This window comes from Macrotis lagotis, chromosome X, assembly GCF_037893015.1.
Source record: "Macrotis lagotis isolate mMagLag1 chromosome X, bilby.v1.9.chrom.fasta, whole genome shotgun sequence".
NCBI classification, from domain to species: domain Eukaryota; kingdom Metazoa; phylum Chordata; class Mammalia; order Peramelemorphia; family Peramelidae; genus Macrotis; species Macrotis lagotis.
Genome location: NC_133666.1, coordinates 586,940,666 through 586,960,000, shown reverse-complemented (window position 1 = coordinate 586,960,000; position 19,335 = coordinate 586,940,666). Strand labels below are relative to the sequence as shown.

General features: G+C 35.8%; 1 protein-coding gene across 1 annotated transcript in view; it reads right to left on the bottom strand.

Annotated features, from left to right (window-relative positions):
• Positions 1-19,335, bottom strand: part of FER1L6 (fer-1 like family member 6) — a 211,186-nt gene that overhangs the window by 158,863 nt on the left and 32,988 nt on the right. Inside the window, 7 exon segments of the mRNA XM_074202128.1 lie at positions 2,458-2,641; positions 4,729-4,837; positions 9,983-10,323; positions 13,216-13,408; positions 14,632-14,818; positions 15,764-15,920; positions 18,204-18,282. Coding sequence (XP_074058229.1) covers positions 2,458-2,641; positions 4,729-4,837; positions 9,983-10,323; positions 13,216-13,408; positions 14,632-14,818; positions 15,764-15,920; positions 18,204-18,282 — 1,250 coding nt within the window.

Here is a 19,335-nt window from a genome sequence, read left to right as displayed (position 1 = left end):
GTCTGTTCTGCTGGATAATAACCTAACAGATGCTTGATCTATTAAGAGGAGCCAAATAGATTCTTGGCAGAAATTGATGTTTGTTATTGAATCAAGAGGAGAAAAGGTCAGAAACCAAACTGCTATTTTTGTTCCATCTCAGTTAAATGATTGCTCTCACACTCCTGTAATTAATACTCAAATGATATTTCACTTGATTCTAATATTTCTTTGGATTATTCAAAAACCCAGTGCTGGGGTAGTTTTCTCTTTTCCAGTTTCAATAAGAGGGGCAGATAGGATTTCTATCTCAAGATATGTGGTAATACTTGGAGATGGAATGTAGAGAAAATTGAAGGAAAAAAGGGGGGATCTGCAAGGGCACAATGGTGGCAACCATGGGTGACAGAAGACTTTGGACACTGGTCTTTGTCTTGAATTAAAGAAATTAATTTGAAAATAACAGGACCTGAAAAATCCTCTCCCACCTGACCTAGTGAATTGGCTAATCATGCATAAATGGAGTCATTATGAATGGAAGAAGTTGAGGGCTCTTCTAACCCCTTTGGCAAGCAAGGAACAGTTGATAAAGGTGGGATTTAAAGGGAAAACTTCCAGAGAAGTCCCTCTTTTCCCAGATTATAAGTAAATTTCAATCCTCCTTAATTCTGATATATTTCCTTTGTTGATTATCTACAATTTATTCAATACATACCTTGTTTGTACATAACTATTTATATATTGTCTTCCTTTAGTTCCTTGAAAGCAGGGACTATTTTTTGTTTTTGTTCATAACTCTAGAATTTAGCATAGGACAGTGTCTAGCTTAATAAATATATTACAGCTTAATAAATATTTATTTTCTGGAGACTTATGATCACTCAACCTAGGAGCTCCATTTTGCTTCCTTTCTTTAAAATTCTGTTTAAATGAGTGTACTTGGACATTTTTCAGCAGATTGTTCACCACCATGGGAAGGGGAAGGGAAAGGAGGGGAAGGTGGAAGAAAAACTGTGGAACTCTTAAATTTGCAAATGGATGAATGTTGAAAACTATAGTTGCATGTAATTGGAAAAATAAAATAAAATTTCAATTAAAAAAAGAAAAAATAAACTACACTGTTTTCTTTAATGGGAATTACATTCACACTTACAAATGGAACGTCAGTCTCATAATACTGAGGGTCACCATTTTCCTAAATTTCTGGGTAAAATCTATGAGTCAGAAGAAACAGTTTATGCATGTTTATGCATGTTCTTTGTCCCATGAGAATATTTAAGAGTGCAATCCCCTAGAATGTTATTTCCTTCAAAATGCTGTTCAAGGTTTATCTTCTACATGAAGAATTTCCTGCTTCCCTGACCCATTAGTACTCTCCCCCAAAAAATGCACCTTGCATATACAGGATGTCCCAAAAATCTTAGTCCAAGTTTAAGCTTTAATTGCTTAGGAAAAGCTTCAATTAAAACTTAAATCTGCACTAAGACTTTTTGGAACACTCTGTTTTCAATTTACTTATGTGAATTTATATATAAAAAGGTAAGCTTCTTGAGGGTAAGATATATTTCAGTTTTGTCTTTGTATCCCCCAAACCTAAGCATATACATATATCCAATTTAAAGTCCTTTCCAGATTTATTAGAATGAAGAAATCATAAATATTTAATCAAACTTTCAAATTAATCAAATTTTCATCTTCAAGATTTTTTCCCCTTTCTCTCAATCCATTTAATTTAGCCCTAATTTCCCTGGTGGTTCATTTAAGGAGACACATTTTTGAAGCCTTTCTTTCTAATTGCTTGAACCTTCTCCTTCCTCAAATTGTCATTCATATACAAATCTAATTATATGTTGAGGCTTCTCTCAGAGAACAAAGACTTCTTGAGGGCAGAGACCTTGTTCAATGAATTGGACCTCTTTTTTCTTCTCTGTAAAATAAAAAATTCTGAGCATATAATAGTAATAATAATAATAATCAGTATAAATATAACATTTCAAGATTTAAAACATAGTTACACACACACACACATATATACATATATATATATGCAGGTATATATATATTTATATATATACATATCTACCTATTTATCTTACTTCTCATTAGAAGATCTCTGAGGGTCTTTCTAACTTAAAAGTTAAAATCACAGAATAGAATCTTGGAGGTGGAAGAAGTCATTAAGATTTCTTAGTCTTCTGAAGCCCTGAATCTACTTAGGGTCTTGTTAGTCTTTGAAATACCTGAAAGGAAGAATCCACAAGTGAATAGGATCATTACATTAGTTAATACTGTGTGTTTCCACTCTATGAGCTTTTGGAAGGTTATTAAAGTATAGAATAATACTCAAAGATCAACCATTTCTAGGAATACTGGACTTGTGTCTAGTGACATGAGGACTGACAAATAACGCTCCTGCAGTGTAAGGTCCAGAACCTAATGCATAATTAAAGTCTAATTATCAAGGTTGACATTACTCACCTGTTTCCTTCTGTCAACAAGGGCTTTTCAGGGTGTGTGGTAGACATGGAAGGGATAGCAATGTCATGGGCAGAATCTGTATTGCCTTCCTGAAGCAGAGGTGCATTCTCCTCTTCTAATGTTTCTGGAGATTTCTTCTTACTCCCATTGTGAGAGCCCCCATCAATAAGATTTCCAAAGTTACCTTTAAAGAGGAAATTAAGAATAAGAGATGTAGTAAAGTCAATGTTCTCTAAAAATTTCCAGATTTAAGATAAATGGTTGATGAAATGTAGGAGAAGAACAAGCTTAGAGTTTTCTCCCAAACATATCAAGGACAGGGAGAGGAAAGTAATGTATCAGCCTGAGGTCTCCAAGCTCCTTTGGCTGCATAAAATAATTGAGATTGTAGGTTAAAATAATTTACTTTAGATAGTAAGCTCCATGAGGTCAGGGATCATGTCTTTCAATTGTCTATATGGTATATACTGCTGGCTCCTTTTTTAAAATAAAACAACATTCATTTGAATTACACTAGTTTGAATTAAATAGAGCAACATTTTGCCATGAAGAGTGGAGGCTTAAGAAAAATGGTAGGATAATACAATATAATACAATAGGATATTATATAATAAATATAACATAATATAGTATAATATAATATAATATAATATAATAAAAATATAATAGCTTGAGTAATGTATAGAGAAGCTTAAATAACAATAGTATTAACTGACATATATTACTTTAAAATCTAAAAAGCATTTCATTCTCTTTTGGGTCCCAATGGAATTATCCCTATTTCATTGTTCAGAAAACTAGAATCATCATACAGAGCATACAGGTCTGTCACCCAAGACATGGTTCACCTTGGAGCAACCCATTACCAGGGGGTGTGTTAGCAGGGGATTTTTTTCCCAGTCAGAGCCACTCAATATAGACAGTTTACTAAATTATAGAATGGTTTTCATCTACATCCATAGAAGGAGCCCTAAATCTGATGAAATCATAAATCCAGCAAGTCACAGTTTATGAATATTGACTTTGGTGTCCCAAGATATGGGTTTGAATGTCACCTTTGATATTTACTACTCATGTTACCTTGGGGCAAGTTATATAACCTCCCTGGACTGTTAAATGAGAAGATTGGTTAAAATGACCTCTGAAGTCCCTTCAGGCTCTTGGTAGATATGATCCTATCATACTGTAAAGCTGATGAAATCACAGAAAGTATAAATGACACAAAGTAGACACCCAGTTGACTCAAAGGAGAGAGCACTGGACTTTGAGTTAGGAAAACCTGAGTTCAAATTTGACTCAAAATCTAAGTTGTGTTACTCTAAACAAATCATCTAATTTTTGTCCATCTTAGTTTCCTCATCAGTTATAATGGAGATAATCATATCATTTACCTTCCAGGGTGAGAATCAAATGAAAGAACATATAAAATACTTTGTAAACCTTAAAAAGTCCATATTGCTTGCTTAGTCATTTTCATTCAAGTCTGACTCTTTATGATCCCGTCTGGGCAGATGAGGAAACTGAGGCAAGTAGAGTGAAGTAACTTGCCCAGGGTCACATAATCAGTAAGTAGCTGAGGCCAGATTTAAACTTAAGAAGATGATTCTTCTGACTCTAGACATGGCATTCTATCCTCTGCACCACTGGCTTCCAAAGTACCATACAAATGTTATTATTACTATTGATATATTTATATTTATTTTATTTTTAATTTATGGCATAAAACAATCATTTCTGTAATATTATATCATTTTTTAAAAGATGATATGTGTAAAGAATATTGACTTTAAAGTTATTGGATCTGGGTTCAAATCTTTCCTTTACCAACTTTGTATTTCCATTGTGGCTTCACTGAGTACATGTTTCTTTTCAATAATATGTAACTTCCCCGAGAACAGGCATGGTTTCCTTTTTGTCTTTATTCCTTGTGCCTATATAATTCCTGAAAAAAATATTTCTATTGAGTGGAATTAACATTCAAAATTCTAGCACGACTAAGCAAAATTCCACTAAATCTATGTGAAGACAGTCATCTCTTCTCCTGTCTTTGGTCTAAAATCCCACCTCAAAAATGATAAGCCAAAATAAAGGGGGTTACTCCTGGGAATAAGTTCACTAAATGGTTTTTGTTTTGTTTTCCTTTTAAAGAGTGGGGTTAAAAATTTCCTCTACCTAATTACACCATTATAAACAAGAGCTCCTTGTTCTAGTAACACATGACTATCTAAATTAAACTAATCTTTGTCATAAGAAAATGAAGACTAGACTTACCTACAGAAACCTCAAAGCTAATAGGTTTGTCTCCAATTTTCCGGTCAATCATGGTAGCTTCAAAAAATGCTCCAAAAAGTAGGAAATCTTCATATTTTTCTGATATAATCTATAAAAGAGATGATATATATATATATACAATTACATTGACTTGTTTTTTTGTTTGTTTGTTTGTTACTTTATTTTATAGATCTGTTTTTCTTACAGGAATATGGATCAGCTATGTTAACCAGTCTTCAGTTCTTAGCTCAAGGTAAATATAGACAATTAATCCAAATAGAGTTGTTGATCTGAATTGTTTCAGGGATAACCTGAATTCTGAAGACTCAGAAGTAGCACCTAACACACAGAAGGCTCTCAGACCATTTTTTGTTGAAGGATTAAATGACTTTTCATGTGTTTTGCATCATGGTAAGAACCCATTGGTATGCATTTGTTGTAGTCAATATTATAAAGAATTACAGAAATTAGAACCAAAGAACTTGTTGATCAATAGTTCAATCCCCTCATTTTTTAAAGGAAGGAATTGAGACTTAGAATTTAAGTGAAAGCATGCACATATGTGTGTATATGTGTATTTGTATGGATGTAATTTGAAGACAGAGAAGACAGATAAATTTAGAGAGAAACATAAAACATTCTAATCTAAACATAAGAGGAACTTACTATAACCTTCTAAGGTTTGTTCTTAAAATAAGATATCTCATTTAACTTATTTTAAAATAATGTAAAGGTATACACACATATGTATATATATATATATATATATATATATATATATATGATTACATGTTTAATGTTTAATTTTGGCATATTTATTTCCTTTGGTTTCTTTTTAAACTTTTTTTAATTATTGAGTATTTTTTACTCTCTTCCACCTCCAGAAACATTGGGAAGGACAGAAGGAAAATGGAAAGAAGGGGAGGGGGAAAGGAGAAAAGAAAAAAAGAATAGAACAAGGAAAAGAGTAAGGGAGAGTGAGCGTAAGGTAGAAAGGGGAGGGGGACACAAAAGGAGAAGAAGAGGAATGGGAAGGCGAGGAAGAGAAGGAAAGGGATAGGGATAGAGAAAGGGAAGAAAAGAGGGGAAAGGAAACAAAGTGGTTAGTTTCTCTTAAGGGTAACAACATATATGAATCAAAATATAGTACAAACTAAAGTAAGATGGATCTATGAGAGATAAACAAAATTATCTAGGAAACTTTGTGGGGGGAAACATAACTTTCAATTGGGAAGATAGAAAAGTTGTCAGAGATGCATCTTGTAAAATCAGCTACAGCAAGATGAGCTGGAATGGTGCCTGTCTAAACAATGCCATGGTTAATAGCACAATTGAGGGTCTTTTTGCTTCTAAATCCAAACCCCTTTCCACCATATTATGCTGCATCTCTTGGTACAGACCTAAGTTAATAGGGATGGAGATGACAGACTATTGAAAAGAAACAGTCTCAAGAGATAATAGTTCAAAGACAATGTCCTTCTATCCATGAAGTCTCAAACAGAATCCCAGAAGAATATTAGGATTCATTTTTAGATGAACCTATCTGTCAGTATAATTTTTATCATCATCCACAATGACTACAGTACTGTATTAAGTGACAAATTAGGTTTGAGTCAATTTTAGCCATCTGCAGGTCCAGGAAGAACATTCTTATTCCTTACTCTGATGGTGGGAAAGCCTAAAAGATATTATAGTAGCCTTGGTTCTTTCAGGAAAATCCTAATGCCCTAGTGGATATTTCAGCCAAGTGTCACTTGAATCCCATCCCAAAAGATATATGCTAGTCCTAATTAAAATTGTTTGCATTTCAAGACATCCTTGAAATAATATTTCAAATTTGTAGATAACAAAGGATACCCAATGTTGCCTTGAACAGAGTAAAATGTTTTTCAGTCATTTCAGTTATGTTGGACTTCCAGGACAGAGCCAAGATGGTGGTGTGAAGTCAGCATGCTCCCAGAGTTTTTCCCTTCATAATGTTAAATGAAGCCTCTATACAGACATTAAATCTAGATCCCACCAATAAAAGAAAATAATGAAACATGTTTTCAACCACAGACATCATAGAGGATATTCAGTGAAGGTCTGTCTCTTCAGGGGGAAAAGGGAAGCTGGGTGGGAGAGCAGGAAAAACAGTGGGAAGCTTTAGCAATAGAGCAGCTAAACAACTGCAAAGGTCCCAGCAACTAAACAGAAAACCAGTAGGGAGGGTCCCAATCCCAAACAAAGTATGAACCCTGGGAACACTGGGGCAAAAGACAGGACTGGGTAGGGAACAAATCATTGCATAGGCAGAGCCTGGACATAATGAAGGAAACAAACCTCTGCATAGGCAACATCTTGAGTACCGATAAGCCAACTTCCATCCAGCTAGAGAAATGATGAAACTAAGCAAGTTGGAAAGAATAATAGATTTAGGGAAAACATTTTTGAGAAAGGTTTGGTTACAGATTTTTTCCAGTTTGAAATATCTCATGACCAGTTGGGGATGAGTCAATGGAGATTATGAAGGGTAACTAGGGTAAGATATAGCTCCGGCAGCTAGGTGGTACAATTGATAGAGCACTGGTCCTGGAATCAGAAAGACCTAAGTTCAAATCTAAATTCAGATACATTTTAATTGTGTTACTCTGGGCAAGTCACTTATCTTTGCTTCAATATCCTCATCTGTAAGGTGAACTGGAGAAATAAATGCAAACTACTCTAATGTCTTTGCCAAGAAACTCCAAATATGATCACATATTTGGATCATGTGGATCATATGGATTTTTACCCATCCCCAGAACAAAAAGCTTGGGTCTATACTCCCTACACCCAGGAGTAGAGCAGATTGAGATGATAAAAACATCACCTTAGAAGAAGAAAATGGTGAAAAATTTTCTACATGGGAAATCTCAAAGGAGTCTATGAATTGGATTCAAATCCAAAACCTCATAGAAGAGCTTCAAAAAGAATTAAAAACCAAAGAAGAGAGGAAGAAGAAAAATGGAAAAAATAAATGAGAACCATGCAGGAAAATTATGAAAATTTGACTAAAGGAATCAACTTCTTTAAAAGTAAAAATAACCCTTAGAAAAAGAAGGTAACTCTTCAAAAAAATAAAATCAACCAACTTAAAAAGGAATACAATTCATCTAAAACTCAAATAGACCAACTGGAAAAGGAATGTAATTCATTCAAAAGTTAAATCAATCATTTCAATTACCCTAGTAATCGTTCATAACCTCCTGTGACCATGAGATATTTCAAACTGGATGAAATCTATAACCAAACCTATCTCAAAAACGTTCTCCCTAAATCTATTATTCTTTCCAAATTGTCTATTTTCACCATTTCTCTAGTTGTTCAGAGTTGCAACTTTGGTATCATTGTCAACTCTATTCTACATCACACCACTTATCCAATATAGTCCATCCATCCCCTTTTTTCCTACATAAGTAGGCCACCACTGTAATTAAGGCAAATGAAACTACACAAAAGGTTAGCAAAGGAAAGGAAGAAAGGAAGGAAGGAAAGAAGGAAGGGAGGAAGGAAGAAAGGAAGGAGGGAGGGAAGGGGAAGAGAGAGAGAGAGAGAGAGAGAGAGAGAGAGAGAGAGAGAGAGAGAGAGAGAGAGAAAGGCAGTATTTATTAAATCACCCACTTTATGACAGGTACTATATAATTGCTTTATCTCACTTGTTCTTCACAATCCCACTGTGAAATAAGTATTAATATTATCTCTAGTTTGTAGTTGAGGTAATTAAGGAAGAAATAGATTAAATGATATGTCCAGGGTCACATAACTAAGAAGTGTCTGAGGTCAGATTTGATTTCAGGTATTCCTGAAATGAGGCCAAGTGCATCATATGTGTATCTCTTGGACAGAAAAGTAAGCCCTCCTTCATTTAAATTCAATTCACTTGCATGGCATAATATGGCAACACTTCCCTGACACCATGGTCCTTTTCAAGAATGAAGAAGAAACAACAAAAACGGATGGAAATTTTGGAAATAGTATAGAGTAGGGGGAGGGAAATAATAAGGAAATAAATTAGAAAATTAGAGTAGTACAAGATTCTAGAAATTCTTATATTCCAGACATTGTTTTTCATGGAGAGTCACTGGAATTTTTTTTTGAGCAAATGACTGATAAAAATCAACTCTTTGTATAAGCATTGGGAGTGAATGAGATTGAAAGAAAAGGATGGATGCAGGAACATCTATAAGAAAGTGACTGAAATGGGAAATAATGAGACTGAAATGAAAAATAATGAGATCAGCACAGGATTACAGTGGGGAACAGAGGATGTGTCTGGAAGATGTTTCAAAGGACAATTAACAGAACTTGATAATTTCATATGGGAGAGGAAGGCAAGAGAAGATTCAAAGAGAAAATATCAAAGTTTCATACATGGGAAATTAAATAAATAGTGACAATAGTCAAAATGGCAAAATTAATAATAATGTCTAGATAATATCTTTCACCAATAATAATAATAACAATAACAATTACAATAATATTTACAAAGTACTATAATGTTTACAAAGTACTTTACATGTTATCTCATTTGGTCCTCAAAACCATCATCCCAATTAGGGTTTTCTTGGCAAAGATATTGAAGTGATTTGCCATTTCTTTCTCCAGTCCACTTCACAGATTAGGAACTGAGACAAACAGAGTTAAATGACTTGTCTAGGGTCATACAGCTAGTGTCTGAGGCTACATTTGAACTCATATAAGTGAATTTCTACCCCGTTCCACTTAACTACTCTTCAAAATCTAATATAAACCAGGAAAAGTCTGAAATAATCAGACAATAAATATCTATTAAAACAGTATTTATACATATACCCATGTGTGCAAGCACACACACACACACACACACACACACACACACACACACTCCCTTATTATTTCCTTTTAACTTAGTTTCTATAGGATTCTATTAGCAATGAAGGAAGTCTGAGAGAACTTAACCAGGACAGATGGTTGATATGGAAAACAAAGGGGGAAGCTAACGTTGAAGAATGGAGACTGGACTGTTGTCAATATTATCAGTTCAATCTATATAATCCAACATTAAATCCCCAATACATGCAAGGCATTGTGCTGGACATATAAAACCAAAATCTAAAATAGTCTCTGCCTCCAGAGTGCTTATTTATTGTCAATGGAGAGAATAAAATTCGTAGCCACATGACTTTGGAGAAGTCTTTGCTATTTGGTTTTGCTTAGTACCACATGTGTTAATTACAAGCTTTTCCCAACTAACCTCAGGTGGTACATCGAAAGGTTCTACTTCAGCCTCCATGGAATTGGTCTTATCTGAAGTTGGATGTGCTTTTCCATCCTCAGTTTTGTCCATCTTGTCTTTCCCTGAACCTTTGGAAGCCTTGTCTTTAGACAGTTTGAGGTCCTTCAGGGCCTTTGAAAACTTAGACTCATGTGCCCCACCTGAGAGGATTTCCACAGCAACCTCTAGCAAGATGCGGCCCCTAAATGAGACCCCTTCTCCAAAGCCTTCATTGAGTTCCTGGTAATCATCAATCAAGCTGTGGTTCCTGGGAGAGCCATACAGATTGATCCAAGCAGGTCCAAAGGTGGGCAGGAAACCTAGAGAGATCCATAAAATCCTGATGATGATAATGATAACATCAACAAATAACAACAACTTACATTTTTTTTAGGTTTTTGCAAGGCAATGGGGTTCAGTGGCTTGCCCAAGGCCACACAGCTAGGTAATTATTAAGTGTCTGAGGTTGAATTTGAACTCAGGCACTCCTGACTCCAGGGCCGGTGCTCTATCCACTGCACCACCAAGCCACCCCAACAACTAAAATTTCTAAAGCACCCATGATGTCAAGGGCTTTACAACTATTAGCTCATTAGATCCTCACAACAACCCTGAGAAATAGATACTATTGTTATTCCTATTTTATGTGTGAGGAAATTGAGACAAACAGAGGTCAAGTGATTTGCCCAGGATCTTGTAGTGGTTTAGTCATTTCAATAAGATCTGACCTCACTTGGCATTTTTTGCCAGGAATATTGGAATGGTTTGCTATTTCCTTCTCTGGATTATTTTTCAGATGAGGAAATTAAGGCAAACAGAACTAATTGACTTGCCCAAGGTCAAATAGCTAGTAATGTTTGGGGCCAGATTTGAACTCTGGAAGATGAGTTCAATGCTCTATATACTGTACCACATAGCTACCTCTGTTCAGGGTCACATAGAGGCCGGATTCGAAATCAGATCTTTGTGATTCCACAACTCTAACTACAGCACCACCTAGTTACCCATGTTATGCACTTGGCAAATCTGAATATGCAAATGAACCTTGCTTTGACAATGAAGAAATTGCTGAAAAGTTGCAAGAATAACCTGTTTTGTTTTGGTTTTAGTTTGAGTCATAATTTCATTAGTGGAGAGAACTCCCAATATAGAAATCATCAGTTCTATTACAGATCTGCCATTTATGTGCAGCTAGGATACTGAAAGATGAAGTGACTTGTCCATAGTCAAAGAGCTAGAAGCACATCTTGAACCCAGGTCTTTCTAAATCCAAGACTAGCCTGTCATTCAATATACCATGCTGCCTTTGACATCTAAATTATAGCCAAAGAATGCTAGAACTTGAGTTTGAGATTATCCAATTCATTTTGTAGAGAACTAACTTCAAAAATGTGATCACAGAGTAGAAGAACCAGGCCATTGTCCTTTCTATTATACCACACAAGTAGCATTTAAATAAATCAAATCCTATTTTAGATGTATTAAGAAGCTTGATATTTAAAGAAACTGTATGTCAAATCATTTTTTAAAATAATTAGTTCATATTGTTGCTGTGAATTCAGCTCTTTAGTGCTTTATAGTTTATTTTCTTAAAGAAACACATACTTCTATTTCTGATCATATCAAATTATCTTTGATATATAAACACTCATTAGCATTAGTGTTATTCTTCCTGTTATATCTTTCTCAGGAAAATATATGAGAAAAACAAAAAGAATGAATAAATGATGCATGGAAATGAAGTGGTGGGTGGTGGGAATCTTAAGGAAACCCATCAGCAAAGGAACATCATATTTTCTCCTCACAACCTGACAGGACTAACGCCAAATGAGCTAGTATCCTAGAAGGTGATTTTTTTTTTGCCTTCCTCATTTCTGTTCTATTTGATGACTCTTGAGGGACGAATGTACCTATGGCAAGACCAGTCATCATGCAAAGAACTAAGAAATCAAAAGAACTCAGAGTCTCAACTAAACATATTTTTACCCTGGGCAAGTTTGAAAATTGATCTCCAGAGGGTTGCTTATTCAGAGGCACTGAGCCTTCATTGCAGTATGTGTGACTTGACATCATAAAATGCACATGTGTCTTGAAGAATAGCATTAAATTATATGGATTTTTGTTTCATATAAAACATTTCTTATTATGCCTTAGCATATGCATACTTTATATATCCCTAATCTCAGCTCTCTTCATACCTCCCTGTGTTTGCAAGTGTGATCTCTAATTTGAGATGTTACAGTTTATTATTTTTGTGGGATTTTTTAATCAGATCTCAAAATTAATGTGACATTTACTTGGAAATATTTAGGCTACAGAAAGGGGAAGGTGTGATTCCATTAGGATCACCGGGAATGTAAATATTACAGCAAGGATTGAAATATTATTATTGATACCATAATACTTTAAAACCCAAATGGAAAATAACTATTCCCTCCAACAATAATAAATGCAAAAATATCAAAATACAAGCAAGACAGGGGGTTAAAAGGATGTTGGAAGATAGAAGGTAGTTGGGGATTATACTGTGATAGGGTATGGGACATAGCAGAAGAATGCAGAAACTCCAAGAAGGGATTGAGTTCAAAAGAGGAGAAAGGAGAGGTCCAGAAAGAGAGAGAAAGAAAAACTGGTGAGAGGTCAAGGTTCATACAATAAATTGGAAAGCATGTTCTCATCATATCAGTAAAGATGATTCAAGTTAAGAGATGGGTAGATGCCAAATGAGTTTGAAATCCAGGAGTCAGAGATCAGATATTAAGGATGAGAATGAGGTGTTACAATGATCCAAAGTTAGGAAAGTCAAGAAAGAAAGTATAAACTAGTATCTTTGAGCTAATAACTAAGTGACAGTTTCCTATGCTCAGCACCTGCTTTAACTGCATGGTTTTCAAGTGGGTCAGCATGATGTATTAGACCCCAATTTAAGAAACAAGCTGTTAGAAGTTTGAATCTAAACCATCACTTTTATAGTATTCAAAGTACTTTCCTATAAAAAATAGCATTTTTACCCTTAAAAAACGTATCATTATCAGTGGATAATAAATATTATCCACAACTTCATATTTTCCTACTAATGATAGAGAAATAAAATGTCAGAGACAGAAAATTTTTTTGACTGAATCCAACCTTACATGTTGTAAAGGAAAAAGAAACTAAATCAAGGGGGGGGGGCTCACTTTGACCCTGAAACTGGACAAATTTCAGATTACCTTTATCTCCATCCTGCTCATTAGAGATTTTCTTCAGATCAATGAAGTGTGTTCCCAAAGCCACGTCATTCATGCTACCTTCATCCCACACCTGGATTTTAACTCTTCGACACAGTGGAGGGAACATTTCTTTGAAGATGACCTGTTCATGCCACACAGGATCAGCACAATTTTTCTTTACTGTTGTCCTCCCCTATAAACAAAAGACAAGTTGACATATTGTTGATGGATGCTGTAATGATGTTTTTAAAAAATTCAGGAATGATTTTAAAAGTGACAAGAAGTGACATCCCTTTGAGCATTCTGCAATACAGCCCAAACCTTTTTCCCAAACCTGAAATTGGTATTCTAGCAAGTTATCCTCCATATCTAGAATATGTATCCTCCTGACTTGTGCCTCCTAAAATTCTGACCCTCCTTCAAGGCTAATTAACTCTTCTTCTATGGGAACTCTTTCCTGATCTGCCTAGCAATTATTGCCTTCTCCCTCTTAAAAGTGAATTGCATTCTATATGCATATATGTTCTATCCATCCCCTAACCTTCAGGAAAATATAAGCTTTTTTGAGAGTAGAGATTTTTTTTTTGTTTCTATTTTTGTATTGCCAGAATATAATAAATACTAAGTACTCAGTAAAAGTAGGATCAATTGAATTGGAGGGATGGGGAATCAATTATATTCTATTTTTCTATGCATATATCCTATTCCCTGAAAGCTCTTTGTGGGCAGGGATTGTTATATTATTTCATTCCTAAAGCTAGTACAGTGTTTGGCAAATAGTACATTCTTATAAATGCTTGTCAATTGTTTGGTTTTCAGTTTATGAGCATGGGAGAGCAGAATGATATCATCATTCAATGGTAGATCACTACACCAGGAATCTGATGACCTAGATTCAAGTCTTAAGTTTGACTCTTACAACCTACATTACCGTGGACAAACCCCATAACCTCTCTCAATGCAGACATTTTTCCCAAGTAAATTTGATATCTTTTGCATTTTTAGCTGCTCATACACCCTGCACTTTGGGAGGCTAGATATTGACTCAGAAAAGCAACAGGTAAAAGAAAAGACGGCATCCAGTTGGTACTTAAAAGAATCTGGAATTTACATTTATTCACTCAGACTGCCAAATCCTCTTCTACCGTCCCTCCTACCTTGAAAAGTTTTCTAGTCATCCACATACTTTCTTCAATCTGCTCTTTTGTGGCTTCTTTTCCCTGTCAAACTTGCCCTTCATCTTTATTTTCATCCAATCTTACTGAATAATACCAACATTTAATAGTTTACAAACTATTACAAAGTTTACAAACTACTGGAGGAAAATATTTGCTTTCAGGAGGAAGGCTACAGACTGAGATGTGACCTACCACCAAATGGAGCTCCCCTCCATTCTTTACCACAGCTGTCTCTTACCACCTGGCCTGCAAACGTGACCTCCACAAAGGGATCCACCAGGTCCTTGCTGTCCCCTACGAATGCTTTGGTGACATTGGCCATGATACCAGAGTTCATTTTCGGCAGGCCCTCAGCTCGATAGAGTCTCACATAGAATCTGGCCCAGGGTCTCTCAGAAGGGAATCCTTGGGGGATCAAAAGGTTCCTTGAAGGCAGGAAAAAAAACGATCTTTCTCAAGAATACAAACAAGGAAGAAAGAAGTTGGAAGATGGGGGATGGATTTTAAAGCTTAGGATTTTTCAGTCTTTAAAGAAGGTTGGCATGAAATATAATCATGCCTTTAAAATCAGACTTTATGGATAAGATAGATTGGTGGCATAGTGGAAAGAGTGCTGGGTCTGGAATCAGGACAAATTGAGTTCAAATTTGACCTCAGACACTTCTAGTTGTGTGACCCTGGGCAAATTACTTTAACCCTTGTTTGCCTCGATTTACTTATCTGTAAAAGGAACAGAAGTAGGAAATGATAAATTACTTCAGTATCTTTGCCAAAAAAAGCCCAAATTGGATCACAAAGAGTCAGACATAACTAATCGACTAAGTAACAAGGTAAACACAGATTTTTAGGGCCTCATGATTCTCCCCATCCCCTTTCCCACAATGGTTAGGTTATGCTGAAATTATAAATTGTATCAATAAAAGGCTCAATCAAGTCCTTGCAAGGCTACTGAGGACCACCAGTCTTATCCTTGGATGTTCTCACTGAACACAACCATGGACTTCTGCAAAAGGTAAACTCATTAGAGAAAGAATTCTACAATCCCTGGAGCATGGCAACAGTGTAACAATTATTATAAGGATCCTAGGAACAAAACTAGAAGGGACTTTATAGGGTATAGAGTTGAGCCCCTTGATTTTAGAAATGAGAAAACGGAAGCAGAGAATGGAAGTTACTTTTCCAAGGTCACATAAGTCATCAAGAGCAGATCTGCATTTCCAACTCAGGACCTATGGCTCCAATTCTACTACTTTCCATTCTACCAGAGATAAGGAAGGGGAGGTGAGGAGAGGGAGATCTTAAGGTTGACAGAGTAGTCCCCACCCTCCCCTTTTTTTCTCTTTTTACAAACTCAGGTTGATCAATCTCACTTTTCTATCTGTTCTTCCGCATCAGATATTTTGGGATTGCTCTGCAGGATGTCTCCTTTCCCAGCCACGCTGATGTCACATTTTAGATACCCCTTGGTACCTGTCCTGATATCAGATGGGTCTGTAAGAAGGGCCCACTTATCACAAAATTGGTGACCTGTAAGAATACAGATGAAAGTTTAGGCATCAGTGTAGTTAAAAGAGGAAGCATTCCCCAGCCCCTCTTTATTCTAGTGTTTTCCCTATTTTAAATATTTTCTATTTATCTGTATAAAAATTGCTTTGTATATAACTGTTTCCATGTTATCTCTCCCATAAGACTGTAAGCCTCTTGAAGGTAAGTATTGTCTTTTGCCACTGTTTATATCACCCAGTACTTAGCACAATGACTAGAACATAGCACATGCTTAATAAATGTCTATTGATTTATTATTTTAGCTGTATGATCTGTTGCAAATTACTCTTCCTTTCTGAAACTCAGTTACCTCATCTATAAAATGAAGACATTGAAGTTGATTGTCTTTAACATCACTTCCAGTTCTTAGGGACCCCTAACCAATGCCTATATAACATTCTGCTAAGATACACTGAAGATCTCTGCCCCAAGTTTGTTCTAGCTATACAATACAGTCCTTGGTATGCAGTTGGTGCTGAAAAATGCTTGGTGTGGTGATTTGACTGCTGCCACCCTAATTCAGGACTTTCTCAGTTTTCAACTGATCTCCTAGTCACCAGTCTTGGCGTTCTTCAGCACATTCTATACTTAGCTGCCAAAATTATTTTCCTAAGGTACAGGTTCAACCTATCACTCTCTGCTGAATGATAGTAGCTCCCTAGTGATTCTAGCATAAACTACAAGCTAGGCAGCCTGACACTTAAAGACCTCCATGATCTGATTCCACGTCACCATCCTAGCTTTACTTCATACTGTTCCCCTTCACTCATTCTATGACCCTGTCAAACTATGATGCCCTTTCCAGATCGTTCACATTCACACAGGGGCATCTTTAATAATTAGACAACTCAATCTCAATATGTCTGTCTGTTGAAAATCTTTTTTTTTTCGGGGTGGCTAGGTGGCTTAGTGGATAGAGCACCAGCCCTGGTGTCAGGAGTACCTGAGTTCAAATCCAGCCTCAGACACTTAACAATTACCTAGCTGTGTGGCCTTGGGCTATTTCTGTATGTGCAGCAATCCTCTTTTGGATTATCAATTTCTTGTATCATTTTCCTTCTTCTTTATTCAGTACTCTGAGCACAGACTTTTGCATTTGAAAATGTGATGTTGAATTTTTTGTCCTGGCTTTCTCTAAGTTTTGGATGGGCATGCTTACAAACCTGAAAGATCGCTGCTCTGTATCTTGAAAAGGAAAATATTTTGTCACTTCCCATCATGAGAGTATTCCAGAATAAGAAGATTAGGAAGTTACAAAGTAATTGTAAGGACAGTTATGGTGATCCTGACCTCCAACACTGGAATATAATTCAATCTAGGCATCTTGGAGGCATCTCTAACAAAAATGGATAATGCCCATTGGCAGAGACTAATGAATCATAAGCTCACTCATTAGCTATACAACATTGGACAAGTAACTTAAACCCTCTGATCCTCACTTTATTTCCCTGAAAAAAAGAAAGGAGAAGGAAATTGTTATTTTTCATGTTTTACTTATTTCATAGAGGTGATGAGGGATAGACCTGTAATTTAAAACTCCAGGATAAGGAAACTTGGCTACCAAGACAAGATGTAATTTATAGTCTTAAAGAGCTTCTGGTGAATGAATGGAAAGGTTAAGGGATTTGCCCAAAGTCACACAACCAATACACAGTCAGACACAAGACTTGAATCTAGATTGTCCTGGCTTACTTAATATCTCTATCCACTATGGCATGCAGTCTCAGAGGGTTGATATGAGCCTCAAATAAACTCACAGAAAACTAACTTCTATAATTTTTTTGTAATATACAAGAAATGTTAAGAACCTTAGAGATCATCTAGTGAGACCAATCCCCTCAAAAATATAGATGGTAGGGGTGGCTAGGTGGCACAGTGGATAGAGCACTGAACCTGGAGTCAGGAGTACCTGAGTTCAAATCTGGCCTCAAACACTTAATAATTACCTAGCTGTGTGGCCTTGGGCAAGCCACCATTTGCCTTGAAAAAAACTAAAAAGAAGAGTATAATGGTAAATAAGGTTATTACTAACAATAACACCTTTACACTTCCTTTTCTAGGTCTTAAGATTCTTCAATTCTTAAAACAGGGAGGGTGGACTAGGATATTTCAAAGATTTTATGGATCAAAGAAGTATAGGATGGGAGAACTGAAAATGCTGTAAGTTTGGAAAGTTTTAGATGATGATGATGAAGATATTGAGGAAGAAGGAGTGTGGGAAGGAAGAAGGGGGAGGGAGGGAAGAAAGAGACAATGCTACTCCACCTGGCTGATTGTAAACTGTTCCCAAATCTACTTTAAAGGATCCTATAAGCAGACTTCCTATGAGTTTGTTGTGCATGACCTGTGAAGAAAAGAAATGAGGATTAGTAAGTAGGAAATACACCTGAATTTCATTTCCATGATAATTAAGTGTAAGGAATATGATGGGACGAATTATGGGAAAGCCTAGAGTAATAGATTGATTTTAAACCAGGACATGGTAATACATAGCTATCACATTACATCCTAGAAAGATCTTTAAATGGGGAGGGCCCAAGTATGTGGAATTACCATATAGATTGTTTATCATATACATTTAGTGTGTCTGGTTTTACTAAATTATTATTATAATATGTTATTATTACTTTGTTATTATTCCTTATTACAAAGGATGGCTCAGGAGATAGGAGAAAGGGGAAGAAAGCATTTAGAAACATTGTTTCAAGGAACAGGCCAAATGTGAAAAACTCAAATATTACCTTTTCCAGGAAAAAATGGTAGAGATTCAAAGTCAAAAAAGGAGTAGTTATCACATGGCAGGAAACACTGAGGTCAGGTAAAGGTAAGATATGAATTGCCTGCTCAACCCTCCCAATGTTTTAGGGAAATATGCAGTAGAGAATACTACTACTAGCACTGTGTTTGGTGGGGAGGATGTGTTTACTGAAGATTTCAATAAAATGTACAGAGTTCAGCCAATTACAAGATCCCTTTTCCTCCCCAAAATGTGATCTAGAACAATGTGTAGGAGAAAACACCATTAAAACTGTTAGTGAAAGGAAGCAGATATTTTATGTTTATTTTATTTGTAGATATTTTATCCTTAAGAGCAAGGTTTATTTGATCTTTTCATCTGCTGAGAGGTCTGACAATGTCTCTCTTATTTTCAAGAAGAGTGCCTCTCTTTTGCCTCGAAGTTAAAACACAAAATTCTCTGTTTTTACATGTAAATGCCCTTCACAACTTTGCTCCAGTCTATCATTCCAGACTTATTGAACATTATTCCACCTCAAACACTCTTCACTTCAAGCAGCAGCCCATAAGTTGGGGTCAGTAAACTTATTTTTAAAATATTTTGAGAACTATTTAAATATAATTGGTTTCTTTTGCTAGTCTACATATTTTATTTTATGTA